General features: G+C 39.3%; 2 protein-coding genes across 11 annotated transcripts in view; one reads left to right on the top strand and one right to left on the bottom strand.

Moving 5' to 3' along the window:
- SAFB2 (scaffold attachment factor B2) overlaps nucleotides 1–6,430 on the bottom strand; it is a 36,443-nt gene extending 30,013 nt beyond the window's left edge. For 2 of the 5 annotated variants that reach the window (XM_027851003.1, XM_027851004.1), the window contains exons 1-2: nucleotides 6,173–6,426; nucleotides 5,322–5,409 (exon numbers count right to left, since the gene is read on the bottom strand). In XM_027851003.1, the coding sequence (XP_027706804.1) occupies nucleotides 5,322–5,409; nucleotides 6,173–6,358 (274 nt within the window). In that variant the 5' untranslated portion in view covers nucleotides 6,359–6,426. Of the gene's footprint in view, nucleotides 1–5,321; nucleotides 5,410–6,172 lie in introns of all 5 variants that reach the window. The other 3 variants (XM_027851007.1, XM_027851005.1, XM_027851006.1) reach the window with 3 other exon arrangements.
- A 357-nt stretch (nucleotides 6,431–6,787) lies between these two features.
- Nucleotides 6,788–14,035, top strand: part of LOC114035158 (scaffold attachment factor B1-like) — a 47,809-nt gene continuing 40,561 nt past the window's right edge. For 3 of the 6 annotated variants that reach the window (XM_027851170.1, XM_027851168.1, XM_027851171.1), the window contains exons 1-4: nucleotides 6,788–7,082; nucleotides 10,771–10,858; nucleotides 13,571–13,638; nucleotides 13,743–13,949. In XM_027851170.1, the coding sequence (XP_027706971.1) occupies nucleotides 6,897–7,082; nucleotides 10,771–10,858; nucleotides 13,571–13,638; nucleotides 13,743–13,949 (549 nt within the window). In that variant the 5' untranslated portion in view covers nucleotides 6,788–6,896. The remainder of the gene's footprint in view (nucleotides 7,083–10,770; nucleotides 10,859–13,570; nucleotides 13,639–13,742; nucleotides 13,950–14,035) is intronic. The other 3 variants (XM_027851169.1, XM_027851173.1, XM_027851172.1) reach the window with 3 other exon arrangements.

The raw sequence follows: 14,035 nt of genomic DNA, 5'->3' as shown, positions 1-14,035 counted from the left end.
GAAAGCAGAATGATATATAAGGTTGGAAAAATAGGTTGGAATTAGATTGTAGAGGGTTTTAAATACCAAAGAGGACTGCTTCGAAATTTACCCATTAATGGAGAGACATGGTCAGAAGTATGTTTTAGGAAAATCACTTTGGCAAACTAATAGCATGGATTGGAGAGGAGACCAATTAGGCTACTGAATTAGGGTGGTACTTGTGTGAAAAGGGGAGGGGAGGAAAGAGGAGAGAGGAGTGAAAGGAAAGGAAGAAGCATTTATTAGCACCTACTATATGCCAGGCACTGTGCTAAGTGCTTTACAAATATTATCTCTTTTGATCTTCACAACCACCCTAGGTGATAGGTGCTATTATTATCCCCATTTTACAGATGAGTAAACTAGGCAGACAGAAGTTATGTAACTTGTCCGGGGTCACACAGCTAAGAAGCTCCTGAGGCTAAATTTGAACTCAGGTCTTCCTGACTCCAAACCCTGTGACCCATCCACTAAGGACATACAGGAGAGGTATAAAATTATAATCATTGAAACTCTTGTTATATGGGTAAGAGAATGAGGAGACATAAGACTGTACACTGGGAGATTAGAGGGATCATGGTGCCCACAAGTAAAAGAGGAAAGTTAGGAAGGGTGGTTTTGAGGGGAAAATGAGTTGCTTTGAGATGCCTATGGGGATATTTAAATTTATTAAAACTAACAACTTTTAAAAAAAAAATCACGCTAATTTTAGACCTTATAAACTGTCAAAATTTTAGCTTTTTTAGAAAACATATCCAAATTTACAAGGACTTTAATGCACTATATGAGTTTAACTTCCAAAGACAGCTGTAGAGTTATAAAAATAAATAAACAAAACTAATCTAGGTTAAAATTTTGGATAGTGCCAGCAACAGTTTTCTACTCTGACTTTCTAAGCAATATCCTCCACTGCTTGTAGTAGAGTCACACTTTATTAACAATAGCTGCTTTTTAAATTTCTTCTCAAGAAAATAAACTTAGTGCTTCTATCTAAGTGCTTTAGTCTTCCTAAATTTTATCAAATTGATAGCTTAAAAGCACATACTAAGGTCCTGTCTTATTTATAAATTCCTTAGTATACAATACATGTACACAAACAAAAGGAATCTTTTACTTTCATAATCATGTCATCATAATTTTTTATACCATAATTTAGGTGAATGCGCTAATAGTGTTCAGTTGACTGCCCTGGATATGACCTCTCAACAGCAGCGCCACCTCAACTGCAAGCAGTGAGTCAAAGGAAAAGATGGATTTTCCACAAAGACTACATGAATACCTAGAAGAAATGAAGCAAGAGATAAAATAATAATAATAATAATAATAATAATAATAATAAAAGGAAATAAAAGCTCAGGAGCAAAGAAAAAGGAGAATAAATAGTTCAGAAGATAGTGGTAAATCTTACCCAAGAAACAGAATCCCTGAAAACTAGAACAGACCAAACAGAAATCAATGACTCTTTGAGACAGCAAGAAATATTAGAACAAAATCTAAAAATTGGGGGAAAAAAAAGTAAGCTATCTGGCATCATAAATAACTGACCTAGAAAACTGGTCAAGGAGGTATTAATTTAAGAATCATCAGACTCCCTAAAGACCCTTTTTAAAAAAAGCCTCAACACTACATTTCAAGAAATCATAAATGGAAACTGCTCAGATCTATTAGAACCAGAAACCAAAACAAAGAAACAATCCAAAATTGAAAAGTCCCGGGAATGTCACAGACAAAATTATGAATCCCCACATCAAAAAAAAAAAAAAAAAAAAAAAAAAAAAATACCACAAGCATCCTGAAAGAAGCAATTCAAGTACTAAGAAACCAGTTGGGAACACACAAGACCTGGCAGCCTCTACTATATATGAGCAGAGATCTTGGAAAATTCCAAAAGGCAAATGATAGACTTACAAGCAAAAATAACTTACCCTGCAAAGCTGAATATAATCTATAAGGGGGAGGAGGGGAGGGAAATGGACTACAGGGGTTTCAAGCTTTTCTGATAGAAAGACCAGAGTTAAGAAATTACTTTGAAATACAAACACAAGAAAAAATGCCAATACTACCTAAATTAATTTACTTCTTCTATGCCAAACCAAACTATCAAAGGATCATTTTGTAAAACTAGAAAAAACAACAACAAAATTCATTTGAAGAATCAATAGGTCAAGAATCTCAAGGGAAGTTTTTTAAAAAGTAAAAATGGGGCTCAGCAGTACCAGATCCCCAAACTTAGAAAAAAATCAGTAATCACCAAACAATTTTATACTAATTTAAAAATAGAGAGGTTGACCAGTCAAACACATATGGTGTACAACATGCCAAAGTAATGTACTTTAAAAACCTAGTGCTTGATAAACCCAAAGTCCCCAGGAACTGGGGTAAGGTCTATTTGACAAAAAATGCTGAGAAAACTGGATAGCAGTCTGACAGAAATTAGGTTGACACTAACATCTTAAATCATATATCAAGATAAGCTCCAAATGGACACACAACTTAGCTATAAAAGGTGACATTACAAACAAATTAGAAGAACAAGGAAAAAATTACCTTTCAGATCTATGACCAAAGGATAGACAATCACTTAAGATAAAACGGACAATTCTGATTACATAAAATTAAAGCTTTTGCATAAATAAATCCAACACAACTAAGATTAGAAAGGAAACAGTTAACTGCGGGGAAAAAACCCTTGCAACAAATTTTCTCTGATAAAGGCCTCATTTATAAGATATATAAGGGACGGATCCAAATCTGTAAGAATAAGAGCTATCTGCCAATTGATAATGGTCAAAGAATATTAATATGCAATTCTCAAGTTATCTATAACCATAAGAAAATGCTACATATTATTAATAATTAGAGAAATGCAAATTAAAGCAACTCTGAGTCCCCAGTTCACACCCATCAGATTAGCAAAGTAGACAAAAAAGTTAACTGACAAGTGCTGGAAATAAAACAGGAATACTAATACACTATTGGTGGAGCTGTGAATTGGTCTAGCTATTCATGAAAGCAATCTGAAATTATGCCAAAAAGTTATTAAATTGTGAATATCCTTTGACCCAGTTATACCACTATTAGGTCTACAATCCAAGGAGACCAAACAAAAAGAAAAAGGACTCATATGTACAAAAATATTTATAGTAGCCTTTTATGTTGTAGGAAAGAACTGATACAGAGTGAAGTGACACAAATCAAAAGAATAACTTATACAATTATTGTAACACTGTAAAGACAACAACTTTGAAAGACTTAAGAACTCTAACAGTGAGTATCCACAATTCTAGAAGACTGCTAATGAAACATGCTGTCCACCTCCTAACAAAGAGGTGAAGGATTCAGGGTGCAGAATGAGATACATATTTCATGGACCAGGTCAATGAAGTAATGTCTTCTCTGACTATTCACAGTTGTTATAACGGTTATTTTCCTTATTTTTTCCAGTGGAAGGAGAGAAGTAGGTAGAGAAAAAATAATGCTTGATAATTGAAATAAAAAATTTGCTTTGGGGAGTAAACTTACTTTGTTCTGAGAGTTCTAAGAGGAAAAGAGAAGGTATAAGAAATACACCAATGGAGAGAGAATGGGGTGAGACTTGTTATTTTCATAGTTACTGTGCATGAGTATAAAACCATGGAGAAACCAGTAGAGGAATCAGGCATCTGATAAAGCTCACTCATGAAATGGATAAAATAGGACTGAATGTACAGATACCATTTGGTGTAGAAATACATCAAACTCAACAGAGAAACAAGCAGGGATGGAAGTAGGGAGAGAGGGTTAAGAGGGAAGATAATACCAAGAGGTGAACACCCACAAGGAAAACAAACTTCTTGACAGTGAAGTGGGGGGTGGGGGGAGGGAAGGAAGGGGAAAAAAGATCTAAGAGGATACCCATCAATGGCAGAGCAAATTATGGCATATGAATGTAATGGAACAATATTTCATCATAGGAAAAAGATGAATGCAGAAAATCAAGGGGGTAGTATAAGCTGATGTAAAGTGAGCCGAACCAGAACAATTCACACAAGGACAACAATACCATAAAAGAAAACAACTTTGGTCACTACTGACTAGGGTTCTCGTCTTTCAATCAGTTTTCCAGTGTACACGTATATGGAGAAGTATGTTACCTACCTCCTTACCACATCCTGAGGTACATGACTCAAAGTATAGGAAGAAACATTTTAACATTTAGGGGCATAGCTACTATGCTGATCATTTCCTTGATTATACTTATTTGTTACAAGGGTTTTTTTCTCCCCCTTCAGTTTTTAATTGGGGAGAAAGGAGTTGGGAAAATAGGATGTTAGAAATAATGTCCAAAAAAACCCCACAAAAGAATATGGCAACTGAAACAATTTTTAAAATGCACAGGAAGGAACAGAAAAATGTTTAGAAGGAAGCACAAAGAGAACAGTTTTGAAAATAACAAGGTATTTTAGGTTTTTTTAAAGCAGAATGGAGACTTTCATATACAATCCTCATGTTCTTCCATATATATGGAATTTTTTTTAATATTTAAATTCAGAATAAAAAATATTAAGAAATATTTATCAAAGGAAGAAAAAACTACCACCTGAGCTAAAAATGTTACCACGTAAAGTCATAATAACTGGATATATTTATATAATATCTTTCTGACAGGAAAACTTAAAATTGTACACAACAGAACATAAGTGTCCATGTCAAAATCATCACAATATGCTAGCCTGTTCTAGCACATCAGTCCTAAAATGGATCAAAATTTGGGAAGGAAAAGGAACGTGAACAGTATTTTTTGATGATCCAAAGTATTTGGCAAGTGTTCTTATGCTATTTTCAAAAGACCGATTAATTCACATTAATATGCTAGTCAACTGACTAAAATGTGTTTCTTCCTAGAACAGAAGACTGACCTCTGAGTTTCCTCATTTGAAAATTAGGCAACATAAATTCCACTTTCCCCAACTATCTCAAAGACATGGTCAAGATCAAATGAGATAATATAAGTCAAAGTACTTAATTTTTTATTTAAAAGCCACATGAAAATGAAAACTCTTATTACCATTATCAAGAGTGTAATTATTAAAGAAAACTGGAATTAGGTACACTGGTAACTCTATCAGCCTGTGGGCATTTGAAAGCACCTGCTTGGCTCTCTGCCTAGTTCAACTAAATGCTAATCTAAGCTCATTTTTTAAAAACAAAGTCAAAACTACATTAATCTGAGAAAGAAATACAGCCAAAATGTAAACAAAAAAGGTGTTCTCTGTCTTCTCCAGTCCACCAAAACTTCTGTCTGGAGTTTGCACACATACCTTTGATATACCTCTTTGGAATTTTCTTGCTGGTAGTTTCTGATGCAATCTCAATCTCATCAGGATCGCCCCCTTCTTCCTCAATAGCCTATTAAGATATTAGTTTCATGAGAGCTTATTAGGTGTATGACATTATGTACTTTATTAGCAATAAACGTTCGCTGTAATAAACATTCAGTTCCCTTACTCTTGTTCTGCTAGTCTGGTTGGGCAAGAAGCCCAGAAGTCAAGAGTCGGGTAAACTTCACTATCACATCTCAAGATGGTTTATATTCGTTTGAAGCAATGACTTACATTTCTTAACGGGCACTGGACCTAAACCAAGGCCATTCATTTGTAGGTACTGCATGCATTTACCAAATGTTTTTTGTAAAGTTCAGAAACCAACAGGTTGTTTGAACTTTGTACCGTGTGAGAGAAGAGCACTGATTGGGGCAAAAGGTCAAAGGGTCGTGGCTCTGTGCAGAATAACCACTCTCCAGGCCGATTGGGGGAAGGACAGCAGTCAGAGCCCTAGGACATTAAGTACTTTCTCCGTACTTCTCTCCCTCCCACCCCGACACGAACTTCCCAGCATGTCGGTTCCCCAAGAACCCAGGTCCGTTCCAGCGCGCTCGTTCCCAAGACGTTTTCTGGCCGGGTGGGGTGAGCAAGTTGACAAGGGATGCTGGGGGGGGGGGCGCGCGTCGCGGAACAGAGGTGCCAAGACCCGGGCAAAGGGGCGCGCACCCCCCTTACCCCAGCCTCAAACACGCGTGCGCGGCGACAAGCTCACACACCGGCCTCGTCGTCTTCTCCACCCGCCCCCTCCAAACCGAGCGCCAGGGCCCCGGATGTGCCCGGTCCCTCACCTTCTTGAGTCGGTCCATCAGGACACTCTTGTTGCCGCCGGTATCCAGGTTCCGCTTCTTCAGCTCGGCCCGGAGGTCGATCACTCGCAGATCACTTAACCGCCGGGTCCCGGTCTCCGAAGAGGCGGACCCGAGACCCGCCGGGCCAGATCCCGAATCGCCCGCCCCTGACAGAGCCTCTGCCATCCTGGGTGCCCTGTCTTCGCTGCCCACCTCACACACAGCAGTCGCTGCGGCAGTTCCGAACACAAAATGGCGCCGTTTGCGAGGAAAACGCACTAGCCTGCCTCCTTTCCGGTTACGCATGCGCGCCAACTGATTAGGCTTTTTTCCCCCTGCTTCACACGGAGGGAGTTTGCACATGCGTGCGGCAACCACCCACGTGATACACAGATGTATCCAAGGGTCCGCCCACACCAACTTGCGCTACGCATGTGCTCTATTAGTTGAGGGCGGGAGTTTGCTTGGGTTTTGAGCGCCTGCGCATCTAGACAGTGAAGCGCCTTCCTTCCCTCCTTCCTGGTTACAGAGGAGCTCGGCGCATGCGCCAGGAGGAGGAGGTGGGGAGCCTCCCAAAAAGAACCACCTTCTCGGCGCGCGCGCAGTGACGCCACGGGTGGGGGAGGCTGGTGCCGCTCCCTCGCAGGCGGCGCCATTTTGTGTTCCTAGCTGTGGCAGTCGCCCGAATCGTGCGAGTTGGGCAGCGGAGATAGGACCCTTCGGGATGGCGGAGATTTTGTCAGGCGTAGGCGATTCCAGTTCTGTCACTGCAGGGCTCAGCTCCGCCTCCTCAGAGACCGGGACCCGGCGGCTAAGCGACCTGCGGGTGATTGACCTCCGGGCCGAGCTGAAGAAGAGGAACCTGGATAGCGGCGGCAATAAGAGCGTGTTGATGGACCGACTCAAGAAGGTGGAGCCTCCTAGGGCCTAGTGGAGTGTGAGGGTCGAGAGAATGGATGGGGGAGGGGGGGTTGAGAGAGTGGCTGGGTCGCCATAGCCGCGGGCCTCGCCGCGCACGCGTGCTGGGGGCTGGGCGGGCCCTCGAGCTCCCCCGCCATAGCGCCCTCCTCGCAGTCCCCACCCCTGGCCGCAGACCTCCGCGCGCCCCGCCCATCCCCGTCTCGAACGTCCAGAGACTCGGGCGGGGGGGCGCGGAAGTGAGTGCCGGCTGGGGGCCGGAATCCGCTAGGCCGGGGCTGCTTAGTCTGGGCACGGTGGAAGGATTTCAGGGGACAGTGGAACTAGTCGAACTAGGAAGGGGCGGAGGAGAGAAGGAATTACATCTCGACATCGATATCATCGGGTTCCTTTGGTAATTTTGTGTGCTTTATATGTTTAAAAGCAATCTAGGGAGGAGTCCATAGGCTTCGACAGACAAAAATTGGGTAAGAGTTTTTATGCTAGATCCTGGAGAAGAAAGAAAATAGGTGCTTAGACGGCCCGAGCCTTCTTGGAGTTTTTATAATCGATTGGGTGCGGGGGTGCCTTGGAGGCTTCTCTAGTGTACAGTGCTTGGGTGAATTAGCTTATTACTAAACAAAGTGCTGTGAGCTGTCTGAAGGAGAAGATGAGGGGGCAGGGAGAGACAACAAAGTCGGGTTCCTGGGGGAGGTGGGGCGTATGAGTTGAGTTTTAAGAAGAGGGGGACGTCCTAGGACTTGGAAACAGTGTGAAAGCAAAGATTATTGATAGAGTGGAACCTTAGAGATAATATAGACAGCTGAACGTTCAGGGCAAGGGGTTGTTTTGATTTGGTCTTTGCATTCCTCCATACTAGCAATGCTAGTACTTGGTAGATATACTTAATAAAATGTTTATTGAACTGAATCTCATTTTACAGGCGAGGAAATTGAGACCCAGAGAGGTAAAGTAGCTTCCTAAGTTCACACAGCTAGTAAATAGACCTGCAATATCAACCCTAGTCCTACCTTAGTGCCGAATTGTATACTGTGCTGCCGTGTCTGCAGAGGTTTGAGAGCCCAGTTTTTGTGTACTGTGGATAAAATAATCCAGTATGTCTCGAGCAGAAGAGCTCATAGGAAGGAGTAACTATGTGAGATAAGAGCGGAGCCAGATTGTAGAGGGACTTGAGTCCCAGGGAGAGGAATTTGAGCTTTACTGGGACAATAAGAAGCCACTGCAGATATTGTAGCAAAGAAGTGTGGTGAGAGCCACCTGTAAATCTCTTCCCCTTCCATGGTGATTACGACAATGACGCCATGTGTGGTTTCATGAGCTTTTGTACATTGTCTCCTGTCCTTAAGCCATTTAATGAAAAAACATTTTTGAGCCCTTGCCGTTCAGTTGCTTTCCATAAGCATTAAATGCCGCCTAGGTGCCATACACGGGCTAGGCACTGGGAATTCAAAAATAAAACAGTCCTTGCCTTCTAGAAGCTTAAATTCTATTGCGGGCAGTGACATACAACATGTACAGAAATAACATACAAAGCATTTTGTGCACAACATCACCAGTAGGGCTGGCTGTACTTTGAGATTAGGAGATGATTTCATTTCTAGTTAAGTGGTTTTTAATAAAAAAAAGAGATACTGACCTTGCCTTCTGTAGGTAACAATTTATGGTGGGAGACAAGTAGTGGGATAGAACCATCCCAGGAAGATGAGACAGTGTTATCCTCATTTTGGGGGGGGGGGGAGAAGCAGAAACTGGAGTCATCCAGTTTACTCTAGGTTGAAGGGGGCAACAAAGGTGGGAGATAAAGAAGTAGATAACAAAGATAAAAGTTATGTGACAACTCATTTCAGAAGTTCAAGAAATCTTGTGCTCTTTACACAAATTAGATCGTATCTTATAAACAAAACATCTAGTTGATTTTTTTTGTAACTTCTTTTTCCCTTTCCAAGGCATGTCCTTTATGTAACCTTATTTCACATGGGGAAAAAAATGGATGCAAGGGTACCACTCTCTAGCTTTTGAGGTGGAGAATGTTCCACATCTTGCCTCAGGCAATATTTAGAGTCACCCTACTATTCAATTCTTAGTGGTGTTGATTGATGTTTTGTTTTTTAAAGTTGGGCCTATTGGTCTAATTCAATTGGTTGCTTCCCAGGAAGATGTATGGTTGCTTCTGATAGTGTTTCCAGGGTAAACCTAGCTCTGGGAAAAATTGATCTTTTCAATTCATTTCAATATACATTCACTAAGCATGAACTAGGCATTGGAGATACAAAATCAAATGATAGCTGACACCCAGGTAGCACTTTAAAATATGTAAAGTATACATCCTCTCATTTGAGCCTCAAAACAACCCTATGAGGCAAATACTTTCGAGTTATTATTCTCATTTTAGTGATTAAAAAAACATGGACTCAGAGAAATTAAGTCATACTGCTGGTAAATGTCAGAGGTGGGATTTAAACCCAAATGACTCCTAACTCTTGATTTCCACACTGTTCCCACTATAGTATACTTGATCTTCAAAACAAAAGCCTTTGCCCTCAAGGTTATGCAATTAACTTTCACTTAGTTTCTAAATTATGACGCACTTAATAAACCCTACTCCAAAATCCAGTACTACAGGCAGTAAACTAGTTTTTCGTTCTGTTAAGTTTTTAATGACTTGAAACTAGCCAATTACAAATTACTATGGTCCTATGGTAAATACTGTAGTTATCTGCAATTTTACACATAAAGAAAATAATGAAATGGGGTTTCATTGTCACCAGTAAAATTTAGGTGACACAATCAGATCTCAAGCATAGATTGAACATTTCTCTTACTTTCCAGTTAATCACAGAATGTGAGAGTTGAAAGAGGCCACAGCAGCCATCTTTCCCAACCCCTAAGTGAAAGGATTATGTGTTAGGATGCACCTTACAACATGGTTTATCTGGCTCTGGTAAAAGACTCCAGAGGGAGACAGTGGCTTTTGGTTTATTTCTGTTAGCAAGTGGGAACAGGCCTGGCCTCAGAGTCAGAGAGGACCAAATCTGAATCCAGCCTCTTGACATTTCCTAACCATGTTGCTCAGCTGCTCAGTGCCTTTGGCAAAGAAGTTGCTGACTGTAATTGGTAGGGCAAGTTTGCAAGCCTGAGAGTTACCTGTACCACTGATTATAGGTCTTATCCATATCCATATTCCTTTGTACCATTTTTATTGGGAAAATTTGGATTGATGTTCATTCCTTCCCCCTTCTTGTAGGTTCAACTGGCCAGAAAAAGCTTTTTATGCCAAAAGATTCCCATTTAGGAGACAAGACACCCCAAAAATAAAAGCTTGGAAGCTTAAAGGGCAGTTCAGCTCTTCACATCTTTAAGTAGATCACTTCCTTTCCAGTATAGAATAAGGACCAGATGCAACTTGAGTACATAATAAATTGAATTTTAATATTGCTTCATTGCATTTCTCATAGATTTAAATTTTAGGCAACATATAGTCCAGATTCCCTATTTTACCAGTGAAAAAGCAGATCCAAAAAACAAGTGTTTTGAAATGATTTTATACAGAAATGTTGACTGTAAGTTAATGAAATTGTTTTTATTAGATACTATTCCCTTTTAAGATAAGTAATCAGGAAGTATATTTAAAGTTTATGTGCTATCACTTTTGGTCAACACGTACTCTGTATTTTTAATAGGCAATTGAAGATGAAGGCGGTAATCCTGATGAAATTGAAATTACGTCTGAAGGAAGCAAGAAAACAACTCCGAAGAGACCCAGCAAAGGTATTAAAGTCATAAAATAAACTTGATCTGACCTTAAGAACCAAATTCAAAATGTGCTTTGCTTCTCCCCTTTTCTTCCAATGTGTTTTACTTTTGAGTAAGAGTCTTGTTTCTCTAATCAGAAGATTGATGTAGTGCTGGAGTGAGGTATTTTAGTTTTGCCACCTTCCCTGTAATGCATTTGGTTCCCCTGGTATCCGGTACTCAAAGGAGTATTAAAAACAAACAGATGTTAAGAATGATTCCCTATTGCATTCATTTTCTTCACTAGGACTGCCAGTGAGCCCCAGTGCCCTTAGGAATTTATATCCCTTCTTATATAACTCTTAGATTTAATTGGCGCCTTCCTATTGCTTTAGCTTAACAAAAAAAATTTTCCTGGGAGACAGTATAAATAGGATATTCAATAGGAATGAATTGGCTCTACATAAGGACATAGACCTGTTTGAACTACAGCTATTTCAAGATTGAGCCAACTAAATTGATTCATTTAACAAACATTTATTGAGTACCAGTTACAACCAAGGCCCTGTCCTGGGGGTAGGGGTCTTAGAAAGAAGATATGATCACTCCCTTGCCAGTACCTACAATCTCTTCAGGAAGGTAAGTTAAATCAGTTGAATCTCTTTCTCATATTTTCCTAATGCACTTTGGATCTACTTTATTCTCATCACTGTATTTTAAGTTAATTATCTACGTGTTGCTTCCCCCTTAACAAAGAGGACTTGCAAACAAGGACTAATTTTTTAATCTTGTTGTCAGCCCTCCTGGAAAACTACTGAATGCGTAGAGTCCTTTCTTGATTTGTACCAGGAAGGTAGTTCTAGAGAATGAAGCAACTTAATTTTTCTGTCTAAATCAAGAGCATAAACCACTACAATAAAATTCTGACCGTTGTGTTAAGAAGCCAGTGCAAAACAGCCAAATACCGATTTGAATTCATGGGGAACCTGTTTTAATGAATAAATCAGAATGACTTCTAATTAACAAACCATTGTTTTTGTGTGCAAAGTTGTGTTGAGGGTGCTACTGATTTAAATGTTCCCCTAAAATCTTTGTGAACTCATTTGTATAGCAAACCTTTGTAAAATGGCTGTCACACCTCTCCATTTTAGTCTTTTGGAATAATCATGAATTTCACATTAATAAAACACAATTAAGTTTCGCTGTCATTTAAAATAAAGGATAAGTTTAGCAGTTTGTGTTAAATCAGTGTCTTATATTGGATATGTTTAATATGAAACATAAGCCAGAAGTAACATTTTTTTGTGTGGAATACTTAGTCTTCAGCATTGAGAAGTTTGTTCACTTTATATAAAGCAGGGAAAAGTATTGCAGATAAGGAATTAGTGACCAGATTATATAGAGTGTAGACAGTATTGTAATAGGAAGGGCCTTGAAAAGCAAACTTAGACTTAATCATATGCTACAGTGCAGTTATTCATATTCACTCTCTATTCATATTTATTTTTTATACTTTGAAATGTATAAAACCACATTTCAAATTATTTTTGTAACTCCTGAAAATAAGATGTATATGTGTGACTTAAACCCACAAAACAATTTTTGACAGTCACGTTGTTTCCATACCATTTTGGATGGTGACAGGAATTAACTGGGCCTGTATGCTGAAAGATAAACTCAGTTGAGGTCACAAAAGCCACTAATCATTTTAGTCACTTCTTATTAAGAGATCTGTGTTCAGATTTCACTACTTGATGAATACTGGCCTGGTTATTGTGGGGTAAGTCACTTAACCTCTCAATGCTTTAGGCATCTCTTTAATTCTGTGAAGTTGCAGCCAGCATGCTGACTTGTATGTGTAAAGGAAATTTCCTCACATCGGAGGTCCATTCCCTAGGGCTTTTATCTAATTGAGGGAATTCTGTTCCTTTGAAGTCAGTTAAAGATGCTTTAGGTGTATTATTTGTAAATGTTTGTGAGACAGTGACATAAAGCCAAGGAGATGTATAAATGTCAGCTAGAATATGGACTCAAGGAACTAATTATGTACTTGGCTGACTTTTCTGTTGTGAAGTCTTAGGAAGAGTAGGTATTTATTTGTACTAAAGTGATAAAACTTTGTCAGATAGCCCTTCATAAAAATATTGAAGGTTCTCACTTGTAGGTGAATTTCATTGTACTATACTGCATACACTTAGATGTATTCAGGAATCTCATGTGTAAGTCAGAGCTTTGAAATTAGAACACCCTTTCTCCTTAGAAGCAATGTAATAGGTGTTGGTTAGATTTTTAGTCTAGCCTAAATTATGTAACCCATAATGTAACTGGACTCTGGTACTCAGAACTAGTATAGCAGTTCTATTTCAAGAGTCTTAAGCATTTAAATAGACTTGTGGGCTAGCCTGCTGACCTACCCTCAATTTTATAACCTTTGTAATGGAAAAGTATTCTTTGTGAATGCATGGGGGAATCACTGGCATAGAGAAAACATCTCTCCCCTTAATTCTTTAAGTTTCCCACCAAGAAAGGAAAAGTTCTTTTTTTAAACACATATCAGTATTATCACCCCCTTATCCCATGTGATAAGTATCATTTGTTTTAATTCAGGGAGTTCTGTGATTATTTTATTTGAATGTTAAAGCTTTAAAAGCAATATTTTACTTTTGATTAATTGGGGTACATGAGAATGAAGATTATTTGTTCTGATAAGATTTTATTATACTTTTTTACATTGCAAACTTACTTTAGCAGGACGAAAAACAGAAGAAGAGGGTGCTGAAGATAATGGACTGGAGGAAAACTCTGGAGATGAACAGGTATATAGATTCTGATTGAAGGTGCAAATTAGTAGTTAAGCATTTTAATCCAAATACCTATCACATGCTTTTCCCCCCCCTTCCCCCCATTCTTCTTCTTACAGGAAGATGTTGAAACAAGTTTGGATAATTTTCGAGATATTGACATGATGGATATCAGTGTCTTAGATGAAGCCGAAATAGATAATGGGAGTGCTGTAGATTGCGGAGAGGACTACAGTGCTGATAATATTCTTGACTCCCTATCTGATAGTAAAGAAAATGCTGATGCAGAAATGAAGGAATTTCCAGATCAGCTTACAGAACATGCTGTAGGTAACTTGGAAACATCTCAAAAATGTACCAAAATGGTTCTGTGGCTGCGTTATTTTGGTAATCCTCAAAACTACCATCATTG

This window comes from Vombatus ursinus, unplaced genomic scaffold, assembly GCF_900497805.2.
Source record: "Vombatus ursinus unplaced genomic scaffold, bare-nosed wombat genome assembly UNPS02009173.1, whole genome shotgun sequence".
NCBI lineage: Eukaryota > Metazoa > Chordata > Mammalia > Diprotodontia > Vombatidae > Vombatus > Vombatus ursinus.
Note: the sequence above shows the minus strand (reverse complement) of the source record. Positions and strands in the feature narration are given on the sequence as shown.